This window comes from Diuraphis noxia, unplaced genomic scaffold (assembly GCF_037042655.1).
Source record: "Diuraphis noxia isolate RWA-SAM2 unplaced genomic scaffold, SU_Dnox_SAM2 contig0003, whole genome shotgun sequence".
In the NCBI taxonomy this organism is placed as follows: Eukaryota; Metazoa; Arthropoda; class Insecta; order Hemiptera; family Aphididae; genus Diuraphis; species Diuraphis noxia.
Window position 1 is genome coordinate 8155310 of NW_028301713.1, and position 24900 is coordinate 8180209.

The 24900-nt window shown below is 30.1% G+C and overlaps 2 protein-coding genes and 1 long non-coding RNA gene across 9 annotated transcripts in view; 1 reads left to right on the forward strand and 2 right to left on the reverse strand.

Moving 5' to 3' along the window:
* Sh (Potassium voltage-gated channel protein Shaker) overlaps positions 1–24900 on the reverse strand; it is a 201757-nt gene that overhangs the window by 137940 nt on the left and 38917 nt on the right. The window contains exon 1 of one of the 7 annotated variants that reach the window (XM_015514171.2): positions 21536–21965. The exons of 5 other annotated variants lie outside the window; for them this stretch is intronic. In XM_015514171.2, the coding sequence (XP_015369657.1) occupies positions 21536–21579 (44 nt within the window). In that variant the 5' untranslated portion in view covers positions 21580–21965. Of the gene's footprint in view, positions 1–9806; positions 10342–21535; positions 21966–24900 lie in introns of those variants that run through there. One more of the 7 variants, XM_089223078.1, reaches the window with a different exon arrangement.
* Positions 1499–4456, reverse strand: LOC149056655 (uncharacterized). The gene is made up of 3 exons (XM_089223074.1): positions 3589–4456; positions 1860–3508; positions 1499–1797 (listed from the first exon to the last, which is right to left on the reverse strand). Exons 1-3 carry the CDS (start codon positions 4115–4117, stop codon positions 1732–1734), a joined length of 2244 nt encoding a protein of 747 aa, XP_089079200.1. The 5' UTR covers positions 4118–4456; the 3' UTR covers positions 1499–1731.
* Positions 14374–18834, forward strand: LOC149056656 (uncharacterized). Its single transcript, XR_016190878.1, has 3 exons — positions 14374–14489; positions 15345–15436; positions 18404–18834. It is a non-coding gene; the product is annotated as an uncharacterized LOC149056656 (long non-coding RNA).

Consider the following 24900-nt stretch of genomic DNA (forward strand, 5'->3'; position numbering starts at 1 on the left):
TCTAAAAAACGTATTTAATCATTTTAATTCACTAATTCTTTTTAAGTATGGTGTTTTTGTTGAGCATCAACTAGGTACCTACAATAAGAATATTATATGTATAGACGACATCCGCAGTTACTTATACACGTACCATTAAAATGTAAGATATTAATATATTTTATCAAGCAGTATTTACTTACTATTTTCTATAATATTATTAAGTGCATAACATGTTTTCATTTTTCAGTGCGGTAATCACACGACCGTGCCAACGGACAATGCTCCGTTCAAAATTTTTATTTTACCGTTTACATATTACAGGGAAATCATAGTCTTTGACCGGTAATTTGCCACTCATAAAAAACACGTTTGCGGTGTACACGTCATGAGCACGCGTGTGCTATTTTTGACTGAAAATGCCTTCCCACCCGAGCCACACGTCAAACAATTTAGTACCTATCTATTTTTTGTCACGCCTTGGCTGACCTCCGTGCAATCGATATTCGGAATGAACTTAACTATTCTGGCCATCATTAGTGTCTCTGTACTTTCCTTATAGTGTCCCTCCACTACCGGCTATCATCAAATATAAATTGATATTATGTTAGAAACAATATTTTTGGGTGCCCTTGCAGTCCTGCATCGAATTTATGCTCTCGAGTCTCGGTGTAGGCGTGACAAAAATATTTTTATCACCGGTTAACGACTGTTTGATTTCCCTGTAATATATATATATATGTATGTGTGTGTGTGGTAAAATAAAAATGTTTACCAAAGTATTGCGAGTTAAACATGGTTTTAAATGTGGACAATTCGGAAATCATGTTGTCAATATAATCTCACATATTTTTGTTTTTGTTTTTTTTTTTTTTTAACAGAAGACCTAGAAGGGATTGTTTTTGCATTACTTTACCCCGTAAAAAAATACTCCTAGAATTACGTAATAGGTTCATGTTTTATTTTCCGATTTTTATGAATTATTATGTTAGACGGTGTATTCTTAGAATTACATTTTTCAATTTTTGATTAAACATTTAATATCAGACCATCGTTATTCATTAATCATTAGACATCTCTGTAGATATACAATATTATATACATAATATGATAAAATCAATTTCTAAGTTGTATTTTCCTTGTGAAACTTGTTCGTTTTACAATACCTATAATTATATATATATTAGGGTGGTCCTTATTTTTTCAATGTGATTTTTTTAATACAGTACCCCCTTAATTTGTTAAGTTATATGAGTAAGTCATTTGGTTAAAATTTGGAAGATCTCACTCAACCCCTTCTGGTGCCGCATTAGGGTTGAAATTTGGAAAAAGAGGGTAGTTTTTTGTTTTTTTTATTTAATTCAGAAGGTATTGTATTTATCGAAAACATGTAAAGAACTAAATTATAGATTTTAGCATTGTCTATAAAAAAGCAGATTACGTAAATTCTCGTAAGTCCATTTATTTTTAAGAAAACTTATTAATTTACAAAATATTATATAAATTTAACGAAATTGCATATTTTTGGGTTTTTTAAATATATACAACGTACGGTTGGATTTATGACAAAATATGTTGAATAACAATTATACAGAATTAAATAATATAAAAAAAAGATTATAGCTAAAAAAGTCTTAATATTCTGTAATATACGTTTTGGTTTTATTTACTTGATTTTCTTTAATTTTTACAACATAAAAAATACGTATGATTTTTTTTCATCGAATTGTATGTATAGTTAATTAATGCCACCTAAAATGGTTTCTTCAGCGTTTGTCTGTCACTTTGCGGATATTTTTTCCGGTAGTCTTGAACAGTCTAGAAAATATAATACAATTTTTAAGTTTAATTTATTTTTGAAATAGTAAAATAAATATTACCTGTAATACATGTTGTTTTTGTTCTTCATTTTTTGTGAATTTCTTGTTATATTCTTCTATAAGCTTGACTCCCCTCTCAGCTGTGTCATTCACGACTTTTAGTGAGTTTATAATGTGTTTTCCTATTATGTAGTCCTCGTGATTATTCCAATTGGCCGGATCAATAGTTAAAAACTGTGTGGAAATTTGAAATCTCTTGAACATTCCAATCGATTTAGAGTTTATTAAGTCAATTAATAGATCTTTTTGAATAAAATGTGAAACATCTTCAAATTTAAGTTCTATTTTTTTTTTCAACTCGATTTCTTCTTCTTCATCGTTTATGCTTGAAGTACTCAATATTCTCTCAGCCATTTTGAGTTTCGTACTGTTATCTACACGATCGTCAAATATTGAAAATGTAACACACTCTGGATTTAAATACCACAAATGATTTATTATTTTTTTTAATGCTACGTCTGCAACTCTTTTATTATGCAATTTATATTCTTCTAATTTTTTTAAAAATAAAATGTCATTAAGTGGAGCTTCAATTGCATTGGGTGACGAAAACCAAGCCTGAACGTAACATTTAACTATAAAACAACAAATATCTTTTAATGCCTTTTCTTCTTTGCTATTTAATTTAATTTGATCTTTAAATATATATAGCTTTAAAGAATAAATGGCCTTAGCCATCCATCTGGCTAAATGGTATGGACCAGGCTGCCTAAAAGCAATTCCTCGAGGTGGAACACCGCCTAAAAATACAATAACGAGTTCTAAAAATTCTTGGTAATCATCTCGAGGAAGACTATCGGTAATTTTTTTTTTCGCATAAAATATAATTTTATCAGCGTCATTTTTTATAATATTTTGAATATAGATATCAGAAACTGACGTGGAAAATTTGCTTTTATCAATATTTTCCCACGCATGTTGAAATCTTTTAAAAAGTAATATATCTGGTCCTGTCATGGGAAATAATTTTACTTCTAAAAATACACCTTGTAAAACAAGTTCAAAAATGTGATGTCGGCACGCCAAAAATAATATTTCTCTTTCTAAACTTTGTTCTAATAGTACGCATGCTCCATTCAACCTCCCTGTGTTAGAAGCTGTAGTATCAAATACGAATGCTTGGACTTTATCTAGTAATGACCATTTTTGTAAAGTATCAAACACAGCTGAAGATATTTCATATCCTGTCCCAGAAGGCATTTGTGGGACTTCAAGAAGTTGTTCAACATTCATGGCCGTTGCAATAATTGGTAAACGATCAACATTATTCTTTCCGGTAAGGGCTGGAAGTATTTTTGAATCCCAATGGATCACAACATAATTTAAATTTTTTTCGTGAAATTTGGAAGTAATATTTTCTGATATTTTTTGTCGATAGTCTTCACGGGACTTTTTGATTGATGTTCGGTTTATAACATAAATACTGGGATCTAATGACAGGGCTTCTACACATGCAGTTAACAAATGAACAGCATCTCTATCACTTATTTTGCATCTATCAAGAGTGGCTGATAATCTGGGTGTTAAAAGTTCTATTCTACCTCTTTTATTTCTTGATGGACCTAGGACTGGAGATAACTGTTCAATTACTTCATCTTCATTTTCCGTTTCTTCCAAACTTGACGTAGACGAAGAAATTGAATGCTGTTCTAAATTATGCATAAATTATTAATATATATTATCACATTTTTAAATATTATATTTTAATTATTTTACTGTTATAAATTACCTGTTACTGATGTTTCTGAAAAAGGCATAAGCTTTTTATTTTTCATTTCGTTTTTTATTAGTTTCTTTTTTTCAGCTCCCGTTAACTTCATATCCACACCCATCATACAACCTGGACGACCTGATTTTCGTTGGAGTTGTAAAAAATCTTTATCTTCTTGTATTTTCATTAGATTAATAGCATTAGCATGAGCAATATCGAATAAATTGTTTAATTCATCTTCTAAGTCTTGCTCTCTTTTTCTGCACAAATCGCTCTTCCGAGTTTTACTTTTTTCCAATGTTCTAAGTTCGTCATATAATTTTTTCAATTTTTTTATAATATTGGATGGGTCTTGAGTAGGTATACGAGCTTTTTTCCAAAATATTAAACACTCGTCAACAACTAGTGCTGCACTTTCTTGCAAATTTAATTTTACAATTCGTAAGTTATAAAATAAAACACTCAAACAATTCTTTTTAGATGGCAATTTACTACCAGTAATTTGGTAGTCCATTGGTCCAACAAGAAAAACGCGGTTTCGCGGCATATTTAATTACAATTAATGAATTTTGAATAGGTACAACTTAGTCTACAAATTAAACGATAAACGACAAACAATTAGCTTAGACCACTTATCGTATACTAAAATGGTGTGTGTTGTACATTAAACTCTAAAGGCAATATCGTAAGTGTTTCGACAAAAATGAGTGCCAAAGAAAAAAATAAGATAAGATAAGGCTTAGCACGGGTAACAAAACAATTAAATTCTAATAATAATTATTTCCATAGCCACAGACAAATGTTTACAGTATTTCTTCGACTGATTAACTATTACATATTAAATCAAAATTGTACTGTTAAAATTAAAGAAAATCAAGTAAATAAAACCAAAACGTATATTACAGAATATTAAGACTTTTTTAGCTATAATCTTTTTTTTATATTATTTAATTCTGTATAATTGTTATTCAACATATTTTGTCATAAATCCAACCGTACGTTGTATATATTTAAAAAACCCAAAAATATGCAATTTCGTTAAATTTATATAATATTTTGTAAATTAATAAGTTTTCTTAAAAATAAATGGACTTACGAGAATTTACGTAATATGCTTTTTTATAGACAATGCTAAAATCTATAATTTAGTTCTTTACATGTTTTCGATAAATACAATACCTTCTGAATTAAATAAAAAAAACAAAAAACTACCCTCTTTTTCCAAATTTCAACCCTAATGCGGCACCAGAAGGGGTTGAGTGAGATCTTCCAAATTTTAACCAAATGACTTACTCATATAACTTAACAAATTAAGGGGGTACTGTGTTAAATTTTCAAACAAAAATATTTAACCTATATAAATAAGGACCACCCTAATATATATATATACAGGGTGTCCCGTGAAGATTTACCCATTGCGATATCTCCCGAAATAATGGTGATATCGAAATTCTAGTTTTGTAATAAGACTCACAGGGATAAGAACTACAATTATTTCATATTTTAATTTATTTTAATATTTTGGTAAAAAAATTAAAAAATATATTTTTTTTATTTAATTATTTCCAAAAAAATTAAAGATAGCCATTTTGTTGAGTTTATTTTTATGAAAATATTGACGTTTCAAAATTTTAATTTCATTAATTTCCTGATTTTTAATATTTTTTTAGTTTTGAGGAAAATTGTGAATTATTTAACACCGTAATGTTATCAAACATGTAAGATGTAACCCGCCGCGCTCGTATTTCCATATGGCCAGCCGAATACTTTCCGTGTTCCTAATAGTTATAAATTTATAATCATATTTTATTTCTTCAAAACTAGAAAAACTATTAAAAATCAAGAAAAAATGAAGAATGAATGAAAGAAAGAATGAATCAAGAATGAAAATAAAATTTTGAAACATCAATATTTTCAGAAAAATAAACTCTAAAAAATGGCTATCTTTAATTTTTTTGGAAATAATTAAATAAAAAAATATATTTTTTAACTTTTTTACCCAAATATTAAAATAAATGTAAAAATGAAATAATTGTAGTTCTCATCCCTATGAATCTTATTATTAAACCAGAATTTTGATATCTTCATTATTTCGTTAGATATCGCAATGGGTAAATCCTCGAGGACAACCTGTATAAATCCATAATTATTGCGTATAAAAATAATTAATTTTAAACAAAACCAAATATTTTGGAAAATATTATAGTATCATACAAATTAATAACTTCTGTTAGAATAATTATTTGCTACTACGACATAATATAGGCTAAGCAACTGAGTAAGTGCAATATAGATAATGTTTTATTAATAAATTTCTTGAAAAAATATTTTTCGATTTTGTTAGTTACACACACATGGTTACAAAATATTCGTCTCACTTAAGATATAATCTACTGTAAAACTTTAGGTACCTATGTGCTGAATCATTTAAAAATAAATATATATTCATATACACAAACTCATTATGCACGTATGTACAAATACATCGATGATTTAATATTCAGTCGCGTAGGGCGTTAAATTATTCTGCCTCGAAATTGGAATAGAACTTTCAAACCGTTTTATGCATCGCAGAAACGCCTGTTTCGTACTTTTCGCCAAGACATCACGGAAAAAATACTATCTTGTAATATTATTATTCTTTTGCATTTTTATCGAACATACACAATTTGTATATTGTGCATATTATAATACAATATTATTATTATGTCATGCACGTACTATGTACTGAAAATATACACAAACCTCTGCAGTGTAGTCCTGTCGCGCTGTTATTACGATATAATATGTTTATTTATAAGTATTATACAAATTTAAGTTTTCCCTCTCTATATGACATATATTTTGAGTTAACTTGAATACAATTTCCTTAAGATTATAAAGTTTTTCACTTTTATATATTCAAACAAATTGTTATATATAATACCGCGTTTTTATAGTATTTTTGTACTTTCTTTTTCCAAAATATGCTATACTGCCATTAAAACAGGCTAGACAAAAAATTCCACTGTCTGAAAAACACATCTCCACAATTCAAAATCAACAATTTACCTCAAAAAAACTTAGCACTATTTTTCATATTTTAAAGTATTCTCTGCCTACTTCAGTAACTGTTTCTAAGAAAAACATTAAAATATAATTATTATTAAGTATTGAAAAAACGATAATTCTTTAGTATTTTTTTTTTTTATTATTCACCAAAAATTTGTCATTTTTCATTTATTTTGTTTGTTAAATCCACATTCCCTCTAGTCTAACATTTAACGAAATTCTGTATAAAAACTGCGTTAATAATAAATAGATCTCAGTATCTCACTCATAAAGTTTAAAGGATAGTACCTAAATATATATATTATATTGAATTATTTTTAGAATAGTACCCAGTAAAAGCGACGAACATAAGATATTTGCATTATCAGTACATATTGGCTGAAATATTCTGCGAAACGTATTACATTCGTATGATATTATTATATAAAGATATTTCGAATACTTTGAAGATGGGCGAGATAATAGTATTATTGTCGTTCAGGAAGTGCGAATAGTATTTGAATTTTAAATTAGTATTTATCGCAGAAAACGTGTAATTACTGATCTGAAAACTTTTCTTGATAAGCAATATAATATACTATTCCGTTATTATGAATTATGATCATATATTTTAATGAAATATTAACACCAGTGATGAAGACGTTGAAGTCGCGAGGTAGTACCTGTACTGTTATATTATATTGTTATGTTTACTAATTTATATTATATTTTAGCTGAAATCAATATTATTACAGCAAATAAAACTTGATAAATTGTTCATACACGCCATATGAAATGCCTACTTTTTTTACAGAAAAACACAATTCGGTTAATACGTGTATCCAATACGATACGTATATAGGTAATTATATATAATTATATAGGTAATTATATATACATTTATAATAATAATTAATTCCTTGATACAAATATTAATACTCGTTTCTATTAGTGTAACAGGTGGAGACAAACAACAGCAAATGTTCTCATTTCCTCAACCAAAATAAATAAAATTGTTTCTTTTAAGGTCATCAATTATTCAACACCAAGAACCCAAGTAGGATGACAGAACGTCAAAAATGAATTTATACTACAAAAATTATACATGACCGACCCGATATTCAAATGCAACAAGTAAAGTTATAAAATGTAAAGTATAGTGTAGTATAATGTATATAGTATCTATGTATAGTAATTAGTATGTAAGTTATAAAGGTAATACAATAGTTTAGTTATGTTACACAAGGCGATTGTTTAACAACAAATGATCAAAAGCCACATTTTCTCCATAAAATGTGTTTTTACATCGATAGAAGTCATTAAAATGAAAAAAAAATAACATTCCTCTATTTTCAATTGCAGTTATTTTTAAGTTTTTACTTTTTAAATAACATGCATTTTTGTTTTCATAGGTAGGTATCTGTATATTTATACAACACTATATACTATATAGGCATAGGTTAACTAGTAAGGATAGCTATTATAATTTATAAATATATGTATATGACCTATACCTTCTTTTAAAATCAAAAGTGTCCAAAACATTATAATGCACATGAGATCTCATGTGTTATTTTATTTTTAATAATAATAAAGAACAAAGCGTATTATTATTGTACAGGTAGATACAAATATATATTTTATGAATGTATATATAATATTGTATATATTATCATAATAAATAGACTCTCGACAAAAGCGTAAAAACATAAATAAAAAACTGTTTTCATATTTGTTCAGTGTGCACTGTGCAGATAGGTAGATAGTTGTCGAGCAGCTCTATTTTTTGAAGGCGTTTAAACATAAAAACAATAACGAGTGCGTGCGTGCGTGAGTGTTTGCGTATGCGTGTGTGTGCACGTGTGTGCAAGCTGCGAGTGAATACAATACGCATACGTATAATAGACTTACATATAACATATATAGGTATTAGGTACTAGGTAGATAATGAAAAGTATACTGAGTGACGTTTTCTTTTCAGATATAGATAATCTAATTTTTACTGTACCTACAGTTGTGTCCAAATAATTATAATTTCAATGCTAAAATCTTTGTAGTTGTTTTTGACTTAAATTAAATTATAGTCGTGTCAGAAAAAAGCCAAAAAAAAACTAATCAAATAATTATGCACTTTTACATATGTATATTGTATATACCTTATATACATTATATTACAATAATTAGTGGTGTGAGTTTGTAGAGTTTTTTTTTCAATTGTTACAAAATTCATAATGAATTTTGCATCAAACAATATTTTTTAAGATTTTTAGACTTTTAAGTACTTACCAACCTATTCTGTCGAATTTATATACTACGTGTACTGTTATAAAGAATTTTAAATAGAAACTCCCTTGTTTTACGCAATATTGTAAAATATTTGTGTAAATAATATACTATAGTGAACATTTATTGTAAAACAGTTCAAAATATTGAGTTTTTTTCTTTATAAAAAAATACTGTTATATTTATCTAACCGATTATTTTGCAAAATTCTATCTAAAAAAAGAATTTATTGTAAGCACCTATATATGGTACCTCTACATTATAGAGAGCAATAAAAAATTTAGTTTTTGAAGTAAAATACAATTATATTTAGAAAACGTGACTCGGTATGTGTTTTTTTAGTTTTACCCATATTTTAATATTATACTATGGAACGCCATCGATATTGTGTGTAGCGTATGATTGTAGTCAGCAGCAGCGTATCGACAAAAATACAAAATATTATCATACCTATTATTATAAAACGATCGTTTTACAATAAGTATTAAGTGCGTACAAATTAAATACATAAAATGTATGCGGCTTGCGAGCGATGCGCGACGGTCGTGTTTTGCAGGTGGCGGCGAGAGCGAGGATAGAAAATAATACTATAGTACGATATTTATAGTACAGTGAAACCTCTGAATAACAGGAGACTCTCGGTTGCCGACATTTTGTCCGCTATATATTTGCAGGTGTCCGCTATTCAGAGGGTTCAGTTTGTAGAAAATCTGGTGTCGATTTCCGAGAAAACGTCTGCTATTTGTGCCCGCTATTTAGAGGTGTCCTTTAAGAGAGGTTTCACTGTATATAGAATGAGAGAGATAGAGGTAGAGCGATAGAGCGAGGCGAGCGAGCGTAGCGTGTCCGTCGCCGTAGCTGCAGGGAACTTCCGTTGCCACTTGACGTTGCTGTTGCTGCTTTCGCTGCTTGTTGCTGCTTACCTCTGGTTGCGTTTCCGACGCGGTTTCCGGTCCGAACACAGGCCGGAACCGCCACGGCCACTCATCTATCTACACACTGCGCGCGCCGCCGTGCCGCGTCCGCACGCGCACGGCGTAACGATATATTATAATGATATGTTTACGATGGACGCGGCCACGGTCGCCGCACAGCCGACGACCACGGTGCTGTCCACGATCACAGAAACGACAATCTGCACCGCCGCACCTAACCGCAGTCCAGACGACGGCCGTCTTCGGTGGTGCCTCATCGTCCGGTGTCCCGTCGGCCGGTCGGTGCGCTGACAATTGTCTTGTACGTTGTGATTCGATTTTGAATGCCTTTTTTATGGTCTGGTTCTTCCGCAGGAACGTGTTTTAATACTGCAGAATGGTATTGGTATTTTATTATATTTTCGCATAATAATAAGTATTATCTATCCATCTATATCGTAATTTTACACTATATTTAATTTCACAAAAATATCATCAACTATAATTAACCGTTAATTTTATTTTTATTTTTACAATGAAACGTTCGTATATTGTACATGTACGAGAACAATAATGTCACTGTCGTTACTCTTGTTATTATTATTATTATTATACTAGGTACTATTACTGTTATTACTATTTACTTGTCTATTATATTATAATAACATCGCGTGCGCACGTCGTCACGGTTGTATTTCGTTTACCGCACCAACGCCGGCATTGCGGACGGTTTCAACGGTCGCGCGCACCGGCCCGGCGGCGTCGGTACACCGCCGCCCGCTCGCTGACCCGCCCGGCTCCACGCCGACGACGAAGCCGCAGCCGGCCGGCCGGTGATCGATTGGCGAGAGCAAGCGCCGCGCGCCCTCTGCCGCTCCCGGTCTGGACCACCACCAACAGCGGTGCCACTGTAAGAGCAGAGCAGAGTGCGCCGCCATACGATATTTATGCAGGGACGAGAGAGTCAAACAGTGCGAAAACGTCTTTGAGTATCGGTTGGGTGTATGTGGGTTGGGTGAGAACGTGGAACATGACATAATATCATGATATTGTCTCCTGGGCCCTGACAAGGGCCTGCTGTAGCCAGTAACGTGCTCTGGATGGTAGGGGAGGTTAAGGGTTATATCCCTCCGCATCGTCTTTTTTTGCCGATCTACAGAAAACAGCTTAATAGTAGTTATATGAGAGCTAATAATGTAGTCATTACTTAATGCTTTTCATTAGTGATTAGCAAAAAGTTATTGTAAAATGTATTATTATTATTTATGTCATACCCCCCAGCCCATTAAAAATTTTGTATAGTTAGAGCACATTATAAATAACTTTGAAATGTTCATATAATTATTATAATACTAGATTAATTAATTAATTAATTTTTTTTTCGATATAGGTGCAAAGTGTTTTACAACTTTAATATTTGAAAAATGTGTGTGGTTTATGATTTTAAAGTTTGATTTTGAGTTCAAGTTTGGATTGTTGTTCGAGAAAGGTATGTATAAAGTTATAATTTCAAAATATTATTAGTTTTTTTTATTAGTAAGATATTACAGAATTATATCTTTATAATGGTAATCTTGTAAAAAGATACTTTTAATTTGTATTCAAACGGAGATAAAAATACATAAACTTAAAAAGTTTTTCAATAACTTATGATATTAAATAAGTATACCTATTATTATAGTTAATATGGTTAATAATATGAAATTTCTGAATGACTTGTGTTCGTGTAATATATTTTCCAACTTCTTTTGTTCTTCATTAAGTAATATATTAATATACTATACAATTTATACCGTGATATACACTAAATTATGTATAAACCCTGTACATGATAGCCGATGAATGATGATATAACTTCAATGTTTTTGATGTTTTCAATTCAAGTCTTATTTAGTGGCTATTTCGACAAAAATTATCGACGATGGTATTTTGAGTTTAATTTAGGGCGCTTTAATATTATCATCAAAACATATAAAACGTTAAACTTTCCATGATTTTATTTACGAATTGAAAAAAATATAACTATACAAACGAAACTATGATGAAATATTAAAATAAAGTAAATATTTGAACTCAAAATATTTTACTAACTCGTATTTCAAATACTGTAAAAATATTGAATTTAAAAATTATTCTATAAATACAATAATATATAGTATTTAAATACAAACTTTAATTCAAATACTTTACAAGATTGACGTTATATTGTAAGTTATAATCTTCATATAAATCACGTATGACGACAACAATACTACATATTATTATATTGTTATTACTTATTATATTATATTTTGGTTGTTTCTTCGGTGCGTGTACTGCATACTGTTTCAAATATATTATTATTTTAATAATATTGATATACTTGTGGCGCGTGCTCGAGGCTGGTACTTACGCGAACGTCGTTTATGCGGTGGCCGCCCGGAAGTTAGAAGTTCGGGGGTCAAAGGGTTTTCCGTCTTACCGGAGACTCGGCTGTGTAAATATTACTGCGCCGCGCAATATGTATATATGATAATAATATGTTAGGTACCCACTACCCCTTATAGTATGAAATAAGTTATTTTATAATTTAACGAACTGCTTTAATCAAAGCATTTGTGTACATTGAAATTAAATTAATACTAGTTAGCTGTTATTCTGCTGTACGATCACCGAATGATAATAATCTCAACTTATCATTAATAATGATCATTATTGTTACAGAAGAGTACATATTATATAATAACAAATTATTATTTTGATATTAAGAAGTATCTATTGCGTTTGAGAATAATTTAGTTTTATAGTATTCGAACAAATTGCGATGACAATATTTCAGAACGAATACACATATATAATGACAAGTAATATAAGTTATACTACATAAAAAACGTACCGACAACAGCACTTTCTATGTAAAACTGGTTTGTTTTTATTCTGTTTAGGCGGAACGGCCGTACCTACATTATGTGTAATTCTCTGAAAATATATATTAGGTAATATATAAGTAGGTATAAGTAGGTACCTACATACAGTTAATTTTACTACTTTACTATTTTAAATTATTATATTATTAGTATGGTAAACATACGACAACGCATAACGATAACGAATAACTATCAATTAATAATTTCGGGTAAGGATTTATCGAGGGACTCAGATGCTCCGATGTGAAATCGTTGCGAATGAACAGTTTTTGTTTTATTGCATAATGCATATTGTAATTATTAATCTGAGGGTTTGGTTAAACTAAACAAGAAGGTATTTGTAAACACTCATTTAAAAGGGGCTCGTGTCGAGGAATGAAATATTGACTGCAGGTGCAGGTGTGTAAACTTAGAAATAGTACATATATATGTAGGTACTCACAACTCTCACCCTATAACATTTTCTCGGTCACACTCATCAACGTCATATGTTATTCCATCTGTTTACCACAATCCGACGTAGTGAAATGTACAAAAGAAAAATGATTGGATTTTTAATGATTATAAACTAGTAATTACCCACCGAATGTACTATATTTTAATTGACCACAAAATACGTGATTGATGATTTAAAAGAAGATGAATCAAGTTATCCAATGGATAAGATAAAAAATAATACTGAAAAGAAATACTCTAAGATGTCACTAGACTATATATTTTTAAAGATTGATATTTAAACTGGAGTTTTTGAAAATGTTGTCCGAGATATATTTAATTCAGTACCAAACTTATTAAATAACTTAAAATGTATGGAAACTCAATTTAAAAACTTCTTTTTTATCGTTACTATTTTTTGTTTAACACAAACCGGATACTATAATAATCATTAGTCAGCCATGTACAATTGCGTCGTTGTATAAGTTATGCTATTTCTAATTCAGTTTATGAATGCCTAAAAGTCAATGATGCTTTACCGAACGTGTATTTATAATACAAAAAAAGTTTTTATTTTTAGTAGTTCCGTACCGAAAATCAACACTTAAATTTTACCACATTATACTTAATTTTTTTGTTTTTTATAAAAAAAGTTGGTCGAGGGTAAGATCTTACAAAAATTAAATAATAAAGTGGAAACTGCAGAAAATCATAATGGTAGAAGAGCATAGGTCAAAAGTTTTCCTCACACTATTTTCCCGGGTTAAAGCGTGAATTGTTTAAAGGTTTGCAATGTTTGCATGTAACAATTAAAAAGAAATAGAACTACAAATTATAATACAATACAGAAACTTTACAGGTAACAACAGAATGGCTAAGGTTGGGAGGTTCCTATGACCCAATATAATGCCTATTACGCTCACATCATGTTGTTTTGTTATATTAAATCAATTATATTAATAAATATTTAAATTTGTTAACCTTAAAACTAAGTAAAATATCTATATTGAATTCATCATCACGCATTGTCAAATTTATGGGATATTAGTTTTACTCTGTTCATTTAAAACTTCCTGAATCAAATGGGTTTATTATATTTTCTGTCCTATGAACTTATTGATGTTCTTATAAATAATTATAACATACTTTTTAATCATAGTATGTTTATGAGATTTTTTCAAAGAAATTTAATACATTTTTGTTATTTTTAAATAGGTTTTTATGGATTGGCTAAGAAATATGACATTTAAAATGGGTCATGTCTTTTAAGGTCTTTAATCAATTGTTAAGCCGCAAAAAAAAGCTGCTGTCAATCTACTAGATGAGTGTCAATTAATGTGAAATGATATAGGTAACATTTTAGTCAAACATTTACCAATTTAAACAATAAACTAGTAATGTTGGTAATATATTACAAAATATTTAATAGTAAACAAATGCTGATTATAGTAAAAAAATTTATATTTTATAATGAGCCTAAGTGTAATAATCATATCAAAGACTAGTAATTTTTTGAGCACACGTGCATTTTTAATTTATTTTCAATTGGTACAATATTACTATAAAGTGTCTTATAAATGTTTTTCGTGAAAATGATTTAGTTATCCGAAAAACTGTGATAAATGGGTAAACATAATTAAAAATTTGTTTTGATTTTTAATATCTTAGTAATTTCCATGATTTATAAATATTATTAGGTATAATTTTCTAAATAGTTTTTTTTCGTGTATTTTAACTATTTGATTTAACTTAACTGGCTACCGTCGAGTTACAAATTAATAAAGGGGGGATGAGGTGGCTGAGTGGTCTACCGCGTCGGCTGTGGCTCAGCCGGACCGGGTTCGATCCTCGACCATCGGGCGGCATTTTTCTCCGGGCAAGTCACAGTGTCCGGAGAACAAGTGCCGCCATCCCCCACTCCGGGGCATGGCAGAAACCTACGGGTGCCCCAATAGAAATTCTGCCAAAAACTCTCACCCACGTGTAAAACTAACCTACAGTTCCACAAGAACCTAAAGTACTACCCCCTTCCCAATGGCCTTAGTTGCCGAAGGATAATTAAAAAAGAAAAAACAATTAATAAAGATTGTTTAATTGATACGATTTTCTTATATAAATTATTATTATTTTACTAAGCAAGACCTTCTCCGTTATCTAAATTTTGCAGTATGAAACAATGATAAAAAATATTAATTGCATTTTCCAGGAATTCCAAACACTTCGGTGGAAACAAAATTTTGAGGAGGTCTCATTTTCATAAAATCAGTTTGAAGTAAGAAGAAAACAAAACCTTACCAAGTACACAACTTTGTTTTATACTATTTTTCTTGCTATTAAGTCCACAATCTAATATTTTCTTTACTACGTCTATAGTTCTATACATGACTATCATTATATTATTATGTAAATGTAGTTTGTAATAAATAATTTAATAATCAATAAACATACCCAATAGAAAGTGTCATTAATGGGGGATGGCGCTTCTTCCATCGCTTTAAATAGTTTTTTTCTATCATACTTTTTATTCATGTTTCACATATTATACTGATATTGATACTAATCTGTATTAAATATATATGTATATGTTTGTGTAGTATAATAAATATACCTGAATAGTTAGGTGGGTATAGTAATATTTAATTTGTTAATTAGGTTCATAATTTTAAATATAGCTAGAGTAATGAGTATAACATCGAATTGATAGTACCTAAGTACTAAGTAGTATCTAGTTTATAGATTATTAATCACAAAAGTACGACGGCTTAAAATTCTGTAATAATGATGTGCTCATATTTTTTTGGGATACAAATATTCTTAAAACAGAATAATACCTAGTATCTATGATTTATAAATGATAATATTATACTACAAACATTGTACATTGGGAGTATGGAATGGGCGTCCCTATGATCTAAACGTAATTTGTAACATGATCTTAACAGTGAGAAGTGAAATTGCTTACATTTTTGCGCATGTACAGCTCTCCGAGATTAATATGAAATCTGTCTAATTTAATTTATATAATACTTTAACGACATTTGAAATGTGAATACAACTACTTTTCATGCTTTTAAATAGCTAGTTCACATTAGTTTACATTTTAAATACGTATTTTAATATCACAATACATTTAATTTCAAAGTAAATCACCGCTGTCGATATTTACTTTCCGGAATGACATGATTATCATTACCATCATAATACATCGAAATAACCGTACATTGGATACAAGTTGAAAAGTTACTGTATAATATTATACAAACTATATTATGTACAGGAAATTTGATAAAATGATAACTAATTAATTTTAGCAATATAATATTATGTAGCTAAGTAGTCAACCTACAGATTGCGCCAAGGTTCCTTCAGAGTTTCAGACCTTAGAGTCTGATGATTCCACATAATTCACTAATACGTAATCCAACAAAGAAATTACACACTATTCAAAATAGAACGATTAAATTCAAAATTACGACTGAGTCGTAAGGTTAGGTTACTATTACTACCATTACCTAACTATAATAAAGCATAAGATAATATGTATTATTAAAATAGCTTAAATGGTAAAATATTACTTGTCAATTTACTATAGCTTTATTTTAATATCGCGTCAGACAATTTTTAACGAAACTATACATAGAAAACTTTATACATAATTATTGGTAAATATCTATGTATAATATAAAAGATTAATTATTGTAATTTTTACTCTAAGTTAGTCTTGAGTAGTAAATTTGAACGTATAATTTTGACTTATCGACCGAAGTTATAAATCTAAACGCAGTCATCTGCAGGCGGCTTTTAACTTTAATTTCCATCCAGTATCGCCCGGTATCGAAGGCCGATTAACTATAAATAATAATTATAATAAACACTCCCCACAAAATGAAAACGGTCGTTAAACGCACAATTAACTGTAAAAACTAAAGAGTAATCACTTTAAAGGTATATTATAATAAGTAGCCGAATGTGAAAAGAAAATTACCAACCAATTAAAAACGGTTCAATAATAATATAAAACACTAAGTGATTTTAACGAATTTTATAATGTATAATATTTAATTTATATAGTATTTACGGAAATTTAGTTCGGAAATAACTTTTGTTGTAACTTGTATTCAATATTTAAAAATTTATTTTTTCTATATAACTCATAGACACTTGCGCTACATTTTTAGTATGATTTTTTTATTTTTTAATACTGAAAATAAAAAACTTAAAAATTGATAACATTTCAAAGTAATTTGTAAATTCAAAGTAGCCTATTTGTGAATCTGATTATAAGAAGAATTTTTCAGTGGTAAAAAGGTTTATCTAAATCAAGTAGCTTTTATTTTATAAATTTTTTTTTTTAATCCAATATTTTTTGGTGAAATTAATTTGGAACGTATTTACTGTTTTTAAAATATGATTTTTGAGAATTTGCTAATATTAGTATATTTCTTAAATTATTTACTTATCACATAATATAAACGAATTACCCATATATATATATATATGTATAAACGATAGTGAATTTATTCTCAGAGTCTGTATAAGACAAGTGTTCCGCGAGAAATAACCAAAACGATTTTGGTACTTGTATAGTACATGACGCTAACTTGCTCTTATTGTATTCGTATTAGTATTAACATGCATGATATTAAAATTATAGGTATGGCTAATCGTTTTATGTTTTGATCGTTGTAGAGGTATCTACGGTCGTTTTTTGATCGATTTACGACTAATGTTTTAAGAGTAATTTAAATTAATAGTAAATATAGTTTTTGCCATTAATATGTCTTAGTTCTATGGATCGAAAAAAAAATTTGCGACGAAAACAAATTATGCAACGTTTTTTAGTGCACTTTCGTGATACTTGAAGTGTTAATCATAGCTTCCTATTATAACGATCTCACGCAAAGTGTGAACTTATGAGTTGAAATTCATCTTTCATTTTCCTTTTCAATTATTTATTTATTTATGCATATCACATCAATTTCAATAAGTCTAGCACTCTAGCTTATCTATTATTTCTCTGGTTTGCTAAGTTTCGGTATGAACGACACACGTATTGGTAGTAGGTACTAGTTACAACAGTTGTTTTACGGCCTACTATAAGAATTATTAATAATTCATGATTTTTTTCCCACAAGGGAGACAAGTTTTACAAAATATTTAGTATCATAATTGATATGTTTATTTACATTTTAAATTATAAAATTATTTTTGATGATATATTAATAATATTATACCTAATTTTTGATAATATGCATTTATCGACAGTTGAATCAGCTCTTGCCGCCGGTAATAAGTCAGTGATATAATATAATATGTATAGAGAGCAGAAACAGCAGTGATATCGTGTGCCAAAAATACACATGCGACCACCGCCAATACAGCGACCGTACACTCCGTACTATACATGACGATAATATAAATATAATACTATTATTATTATTATTACTATTATTACTATTATGTCTATGTTATTTGAGAATACCGGAGCTGACATATACTATGTGCTTTTGCAAACAACGGTCATATATTATTGTGGTTTGGAGGTAGAAATAAATAAATCGTCGTCAGCCGTGTCGATATAACATAAGACGAGACTTCAGACAGATTTTTACCAACCATGGTATGTGTTTCGATGTAAACTGTCAGGAAACAGAAGACGATTAAAAAATATACAGCCGTTGCGGACGTGATATCGCACGTCTTCTGCTGTGATTAATCGTACGTTAAATATTTCGGGGCCACGCGGTAAATGTTGTATTATATTATTGTTATGAAATGTTATTTAACATTATCTACGTTATTTTATTATTATTAGATTATTATGTGCATTGTCGACTGCAGCTAAAGAGCGGTTCCAGTATCCTGAGGATGAATTCGATGACGTCGTCTGGAAACATTTTTTAATACTCTTATATGCCTGAATAATATTTGATCGCTACGATGAAACATTTAAATACTGATTACTCTCGCTTGATAAAATGTTGTCAGCTATTCAGAGGTGTCTGTTGGTAAGAAGTTTTATCGCGTACTCATAATATACATATATACTACGATATCATCATTATTCAATGGGTATTCTTACTAATATAATATAGCATACATATTTACTGATAGTTCAATAATACATATTATATTGTAGTCGTTGTCAAAATGTCACTAGCATATCTATTTAAATAACAATATGTCCCGACAAGATAATTTTTGGAATAGTGTAATGAATATACTTCTTAACTATTGTTTTCGGATATAAATGTTGCCACCAATATTATACAATAATATATAGTTATTAAACATGCTTTGCAAAAATATATAAACGATATTACGCACTGTATAAACCATTAATAGCAATTGTCGATGCTGTACCATCATACGAGAATAAAAAAAATGTAAAAACTGTTTCGCTTATTTTTAATTTGGTCGTCGGTGCTGAAATTATATCATTATAATTATCATACGAAAATATAAGACTGTGTATACCAGAACAATGCAAAAATTATCGTGCTGTAACATCGTAAGTGTCTCCGTACACCATGATACGTGCCCATTGGTCGAATTTTATTACCACTCATGAGTAAATAACAGAGTAGTTTTGACGTGCACTATTATGCCGGTAGCTGCGGAGGAATTCACCGCGATAAGAATCCGCGCGACAGACAACGTACACCGATATTGAAATTTCGCCAAAATCGCCGTAGCTGACAAGGATTATTATAATAATACGTCTTCCAATGCACGACTGTTGTACATTAGCGTCGCGATATTTATAATATATAATATTATTATTATTATAAACTGTATTATTATTTTTTTTTAAACTATTAGATATTTAGATCAAACGGTCTGGATGTTAATATTCGAATAGAAAATAATCAACCAAACAAAACCACTCAAAACTGCATGATTATAGGTATTATTAAGTTGTTAATGAAAACGCGTTCAAGGTTAATTACAATAATATGGTGACTGCAACACAATATTATTATATATGATATAATATGATATAAAAATGTGTAGATAATCGATTGTGGTGACAGTGATAAGTCAATGTAGATGGTGGGCGCTGAGAAGATCGAGAAAGAAGCGGCTGCAAACAATTATTTATGGTAATAAGTACGTTTACCTGCTTGTTTTCTCACTATGAAATTAACTATTTCTAAAACTAATATAATGTGACTAACAGTTAAAAGTGATTTAAATTTTTTGATTTGTTCGAACAAACTTATAATTGATAAACGTTATCATTAAAGTTATCATCAAATTCTTAACCGTACCTCTCAAGACTTAAGAGACAAGGGCATTATATCCACACCACCTGCTGCGCGTAATAGTTGAACTCGTCACTATATATGTTCGTGACGCTTAAGAGAGTTCATCCCCCCACGTCATCATGCCCACGACCTTATAATCAACATTGAATGCATATACCATTATATCGAATGCCCGTTTTGGACATTATCAGTCTACAAAACATTGTTAGTATGTATAGTAATATGTTTCCGTCAGAACGTAGGTACATGAAAGAAATAGAAATTAACGTTGCCTTTAAATGATATTCCCTTGAATCATTTAGAATTGCTCATTATTTTCAGGCAATGAAACATTTAGCTGTATTTATATACGCATAATATTATGCTTGTTGAATATTAGAAACAATAACGAGCCTGCGTTGTAAAATCAATTTATCTAATGAATGACATGCTTTCGAACTATGAAAATATAACAAATCATGACGATAATACAAATCATATAATATAGTAGTAGGTGTAAAATATAAATTGCAATAACGGGCAACTTATTTGTTATAAAACATAATATAATATTTGAATCCATGCACGCGTACACGCACTTTAGTAACATTATTACCATGTACCTTACTACAGCAACTGCATCTACATTATCGATCGAATTTTTCTGAGGACTGTGCAACGTCATTTTAAATTTTCAACCAGATTTAAATGTTTTGACGAACAAAACAATGTCAACATTGTCTAGTAGTAGTAATTTTCTAGTCATTTATACATAGTTATAAATGTATGTAAAATATGTAAAATAATTTTTGACTTTCATAACATTTCCATATCGTCCATCATATATAATGTCGGGATGTTGATGATAGGTATTTAGGTTATTGCACTTACGTCACATCGTTGACGGTCACATATTATTATTGCGTATATTTAGTGCATGTAGGTACCGTTGCAGTGTCATATCATTTGATCGTATATCGAACATAGTAGGTACCTACCGCTTAGAAGTAGGTACGCGATGTGCATTATGTCTCACGTCGGCGGACACTTACACAAGTTAGTTATATCATATCACATCATGTATAATAATACGATGGTAAAAAATCATTACTTATATATGTTATGTCATCCGTATTAAATTATAATGTACCTTCTCGTTGCTGTGTACGTAGACGACAAGTACGAATATGACATGGCAATATGGTCAACGCATTATCGGGGCCCCGGCGTATTCCGGGCCGCCGCACACTTTGCGCACCCGCGCCCCTATACACAGTTGTAGTTGAGCGCAAACGGTCGTAAATTTTTTTTCGAAACTTCTCGTCTACCCCCCCCTATACGGCGGCGGTCGTCGATGATCGGCGTAAATCGCTCGATTCGGCGGAAACGAAACAATATCGTTGTATTGTTTCGACACAGCGGTCGATTATATTATTATAATTACGATAACCAACGGTAGGCAACAATGATAATAATAATAATAATAATATTTATGATATGGTACACCGGCGAAAACGACGACGACGGCGGCGGCGGCGGTGAAAACGACGTCGACGGACGGTTACCGCGCGGTGGTCGTACTGGCGTCGGCACATGACATGATCTTCGCGAAAAATGGCATTGCGCGCGGCAGCCGATCGAGTCACAGGCGGAGACGACGACGGGAGAGAAGAAGAAAAAAGAATAATAATAATTAGAAGAAGAAGGAAGAGAGTGGAAGAAAAAAAACAATATTTTCGTATATACACACGACGACGCGCGAGACCGCGTTTATAGCCCGCGTGGACCGCACAGATGCTGCGACAAACGCCGCGCCCGATCTTGTGCGTAGGCCCGCGTAAAAATGCGTTTAAAGTGTGTGTGAATGTGACCGTGTGTGTGTTAACGTTGCGTGTGTGTGAGTGTGTCCGTGCGGCGGCGGCAAGACCGACACCCGTTAAATTTAGCTTCGCACGTCCGAGCCAAATTTCCGATTACTCTATACTTACGTGCGTGTAATATATTATAAATAATATTTCGTACACGCGTTTTATATACATATGTGTTATGTACTCGTATATAACAATATTATGTATTTTGGACAAGCCCGCAGTGCCCACTTACCCCCAATCGTATTATATTTCGATTGTACGGGCGCTGCGATGTGGTGATGGTTTTGAGTTTTTGATTTTTGACTACCCTCGAACGATTTGAAGTGGAGTTTCCTAAAGTATAGAACAGAATAATGTGAATCACGGTGATGTACTGCTGGTTGGAAGTCTCAGACCGTCTACTCTTTGTTGTCTGGCTGAAAAACTAATAGATGTAATAAGCGTACGTTTAATATTATAAAACTTTTACGTTTTATCATGTTTGATAAATAATATTATAAATTACGTGTAATTAAGTGGACATATTATTCGGACAGTTTTTCAAGACTGATGGAAAGCAACAGTTATATTATAGAAATACGTAGTTGCCTAAATCAACTAGCAGACCTATCACATTTAACAAATAACAATAATTTTTATATAAAACAACTACGACAAAATAAAACTGCAATACATTACGTTCAACTATTATGGTACTTTTCAATAAATTAAAATCTTCTTTAAATATCTTTTACATTCTATAATTTATGAAATTTGTAATACTATTAATATAAAAAAATTCTTAAAATAAGAATTAATGTTTATTCACAGCTTTAAAATCACGTACTCATTTCGTTTATTCTATCGAAAAATCGTATTGTTTTGTATATAATATTACGCGAAATGTCTTCTATAGTACGAGTATGTTAAAAACTCACTCACTGTAATATGAGACGTGTTGTACTAATGTGCTTAATAACGCACATTTTTTGTGTGTAATCAGAGTGCCTACTCATTTTATGTTATTTTTTTATTTTCAAGTACAGATCATAACTATATGCAGCATATTAGGTACGAATATTATATTAAAACGATTTTCGAGATTGTACGGATCTAGTGGTCTTTATGTGCTACCGTCAACTTAATAGTATAATCGGTATAATGTGTAATATAGTGTGCATGCGTTTAGTATGATATTATTATTATAATTATTTTTTTATGGTAGTATTAGACGACGAAAACACCATAGGGCATCACAGACGATGGTATAATATGTTTTTAGAGTGTTTGACCACTTGTACTAATATTATTTAATTACGTCGACGAGGACGTTAAACCACGACATTTATTACAGCATTTTATCGCTGCCTAAGTATACTTATTGTTTATGCGGCACTCTCTTAAAATAAAAACGAAAAACAAAATCCTTGACTTTGACCACTGCGTGCTAATGTTTGTACGATCACTTTCCGGTGAGTTTGAATTTATTTTTAAGGTTTGATAATGGAAAATATTGAAAACACGTTTGGTATGTACCGATATAATATTATAAAAATATGCGTATAGCATATTACAACTTACATACATATAAATATAGTAAAATTTACTATTTGTATGATTGATATATGATGATTAATGTGTTTCCAAAATGTTTTCCGACCCTTATACCCCCCTGCGCAAATACAATAAAATAATGTCAATTTTGGCAATACAAATTTATTTTATACATTTTTTATTATTTTATTATTTCACATCATTAAATAGGTATAATAGTTATATATGCATTCAAATAAACAATTGGAATAGTTTGCCTCCATAAGGAAGTTTGAGTTAGAGACAAAAATAGTTATAGTCGATAATTAAATTGTGTAGGTTAGATATTGGGTATGTGTAAGCACTACATAACCATAATGAATAATATTTGAATAATTAATATGCATATATCAAATAATTTTAATAATTTACGAATTATAATTAATCCTGATTTATATTGTACATTTGTACATTATAATGTGATTCGCCTACAGTTCAATATAACAATGGAAATGTATACATTTTACGATACATATAATTGGTATAAATTTATTTTAAAAATTATAGGACATTTTTAAAAATGACACACATTACAATAAGGACCACATCCATAAATTATTGTAGCGAGCTTATAATTTTGTTTACAATTTCAGCATGCCATTTTTTTCCTTACTAATATTTTTACACAAGAATATAAATAACAATCCCTGTTATTTTTCTAATCTTAAAAATTTAATTTAATTTTTATATCACACATATGCGTAGAACTTTTAAATTAAAATGATATTCAACTCGTTATTCTTATAGTGTGTAGTTTATGTATAGTGTGCACTGCAGAGTTATTAGGGATTATAGCGTAGGTACAACGCTATTGAAAATAATAAGTATCCGTTGAAAAATTATGGCACGTTTTGTGTACAGTCCGAATCTTACTATAAGCAAGTTTGAAGTTTTTATACAAAATAAATTGTTCTAAAGATTATATATTATTATTATTATTATGTATGTTACGCATAAGCACCTAAAGTTGTCACTGATTATATTATTAGCTATAGAGCTTACCGAGTTTATGTAAACCGAATCTCTCGACGAACAAGGTGGTGGAGACCTTTTCGGTACCTAACTAAAACTA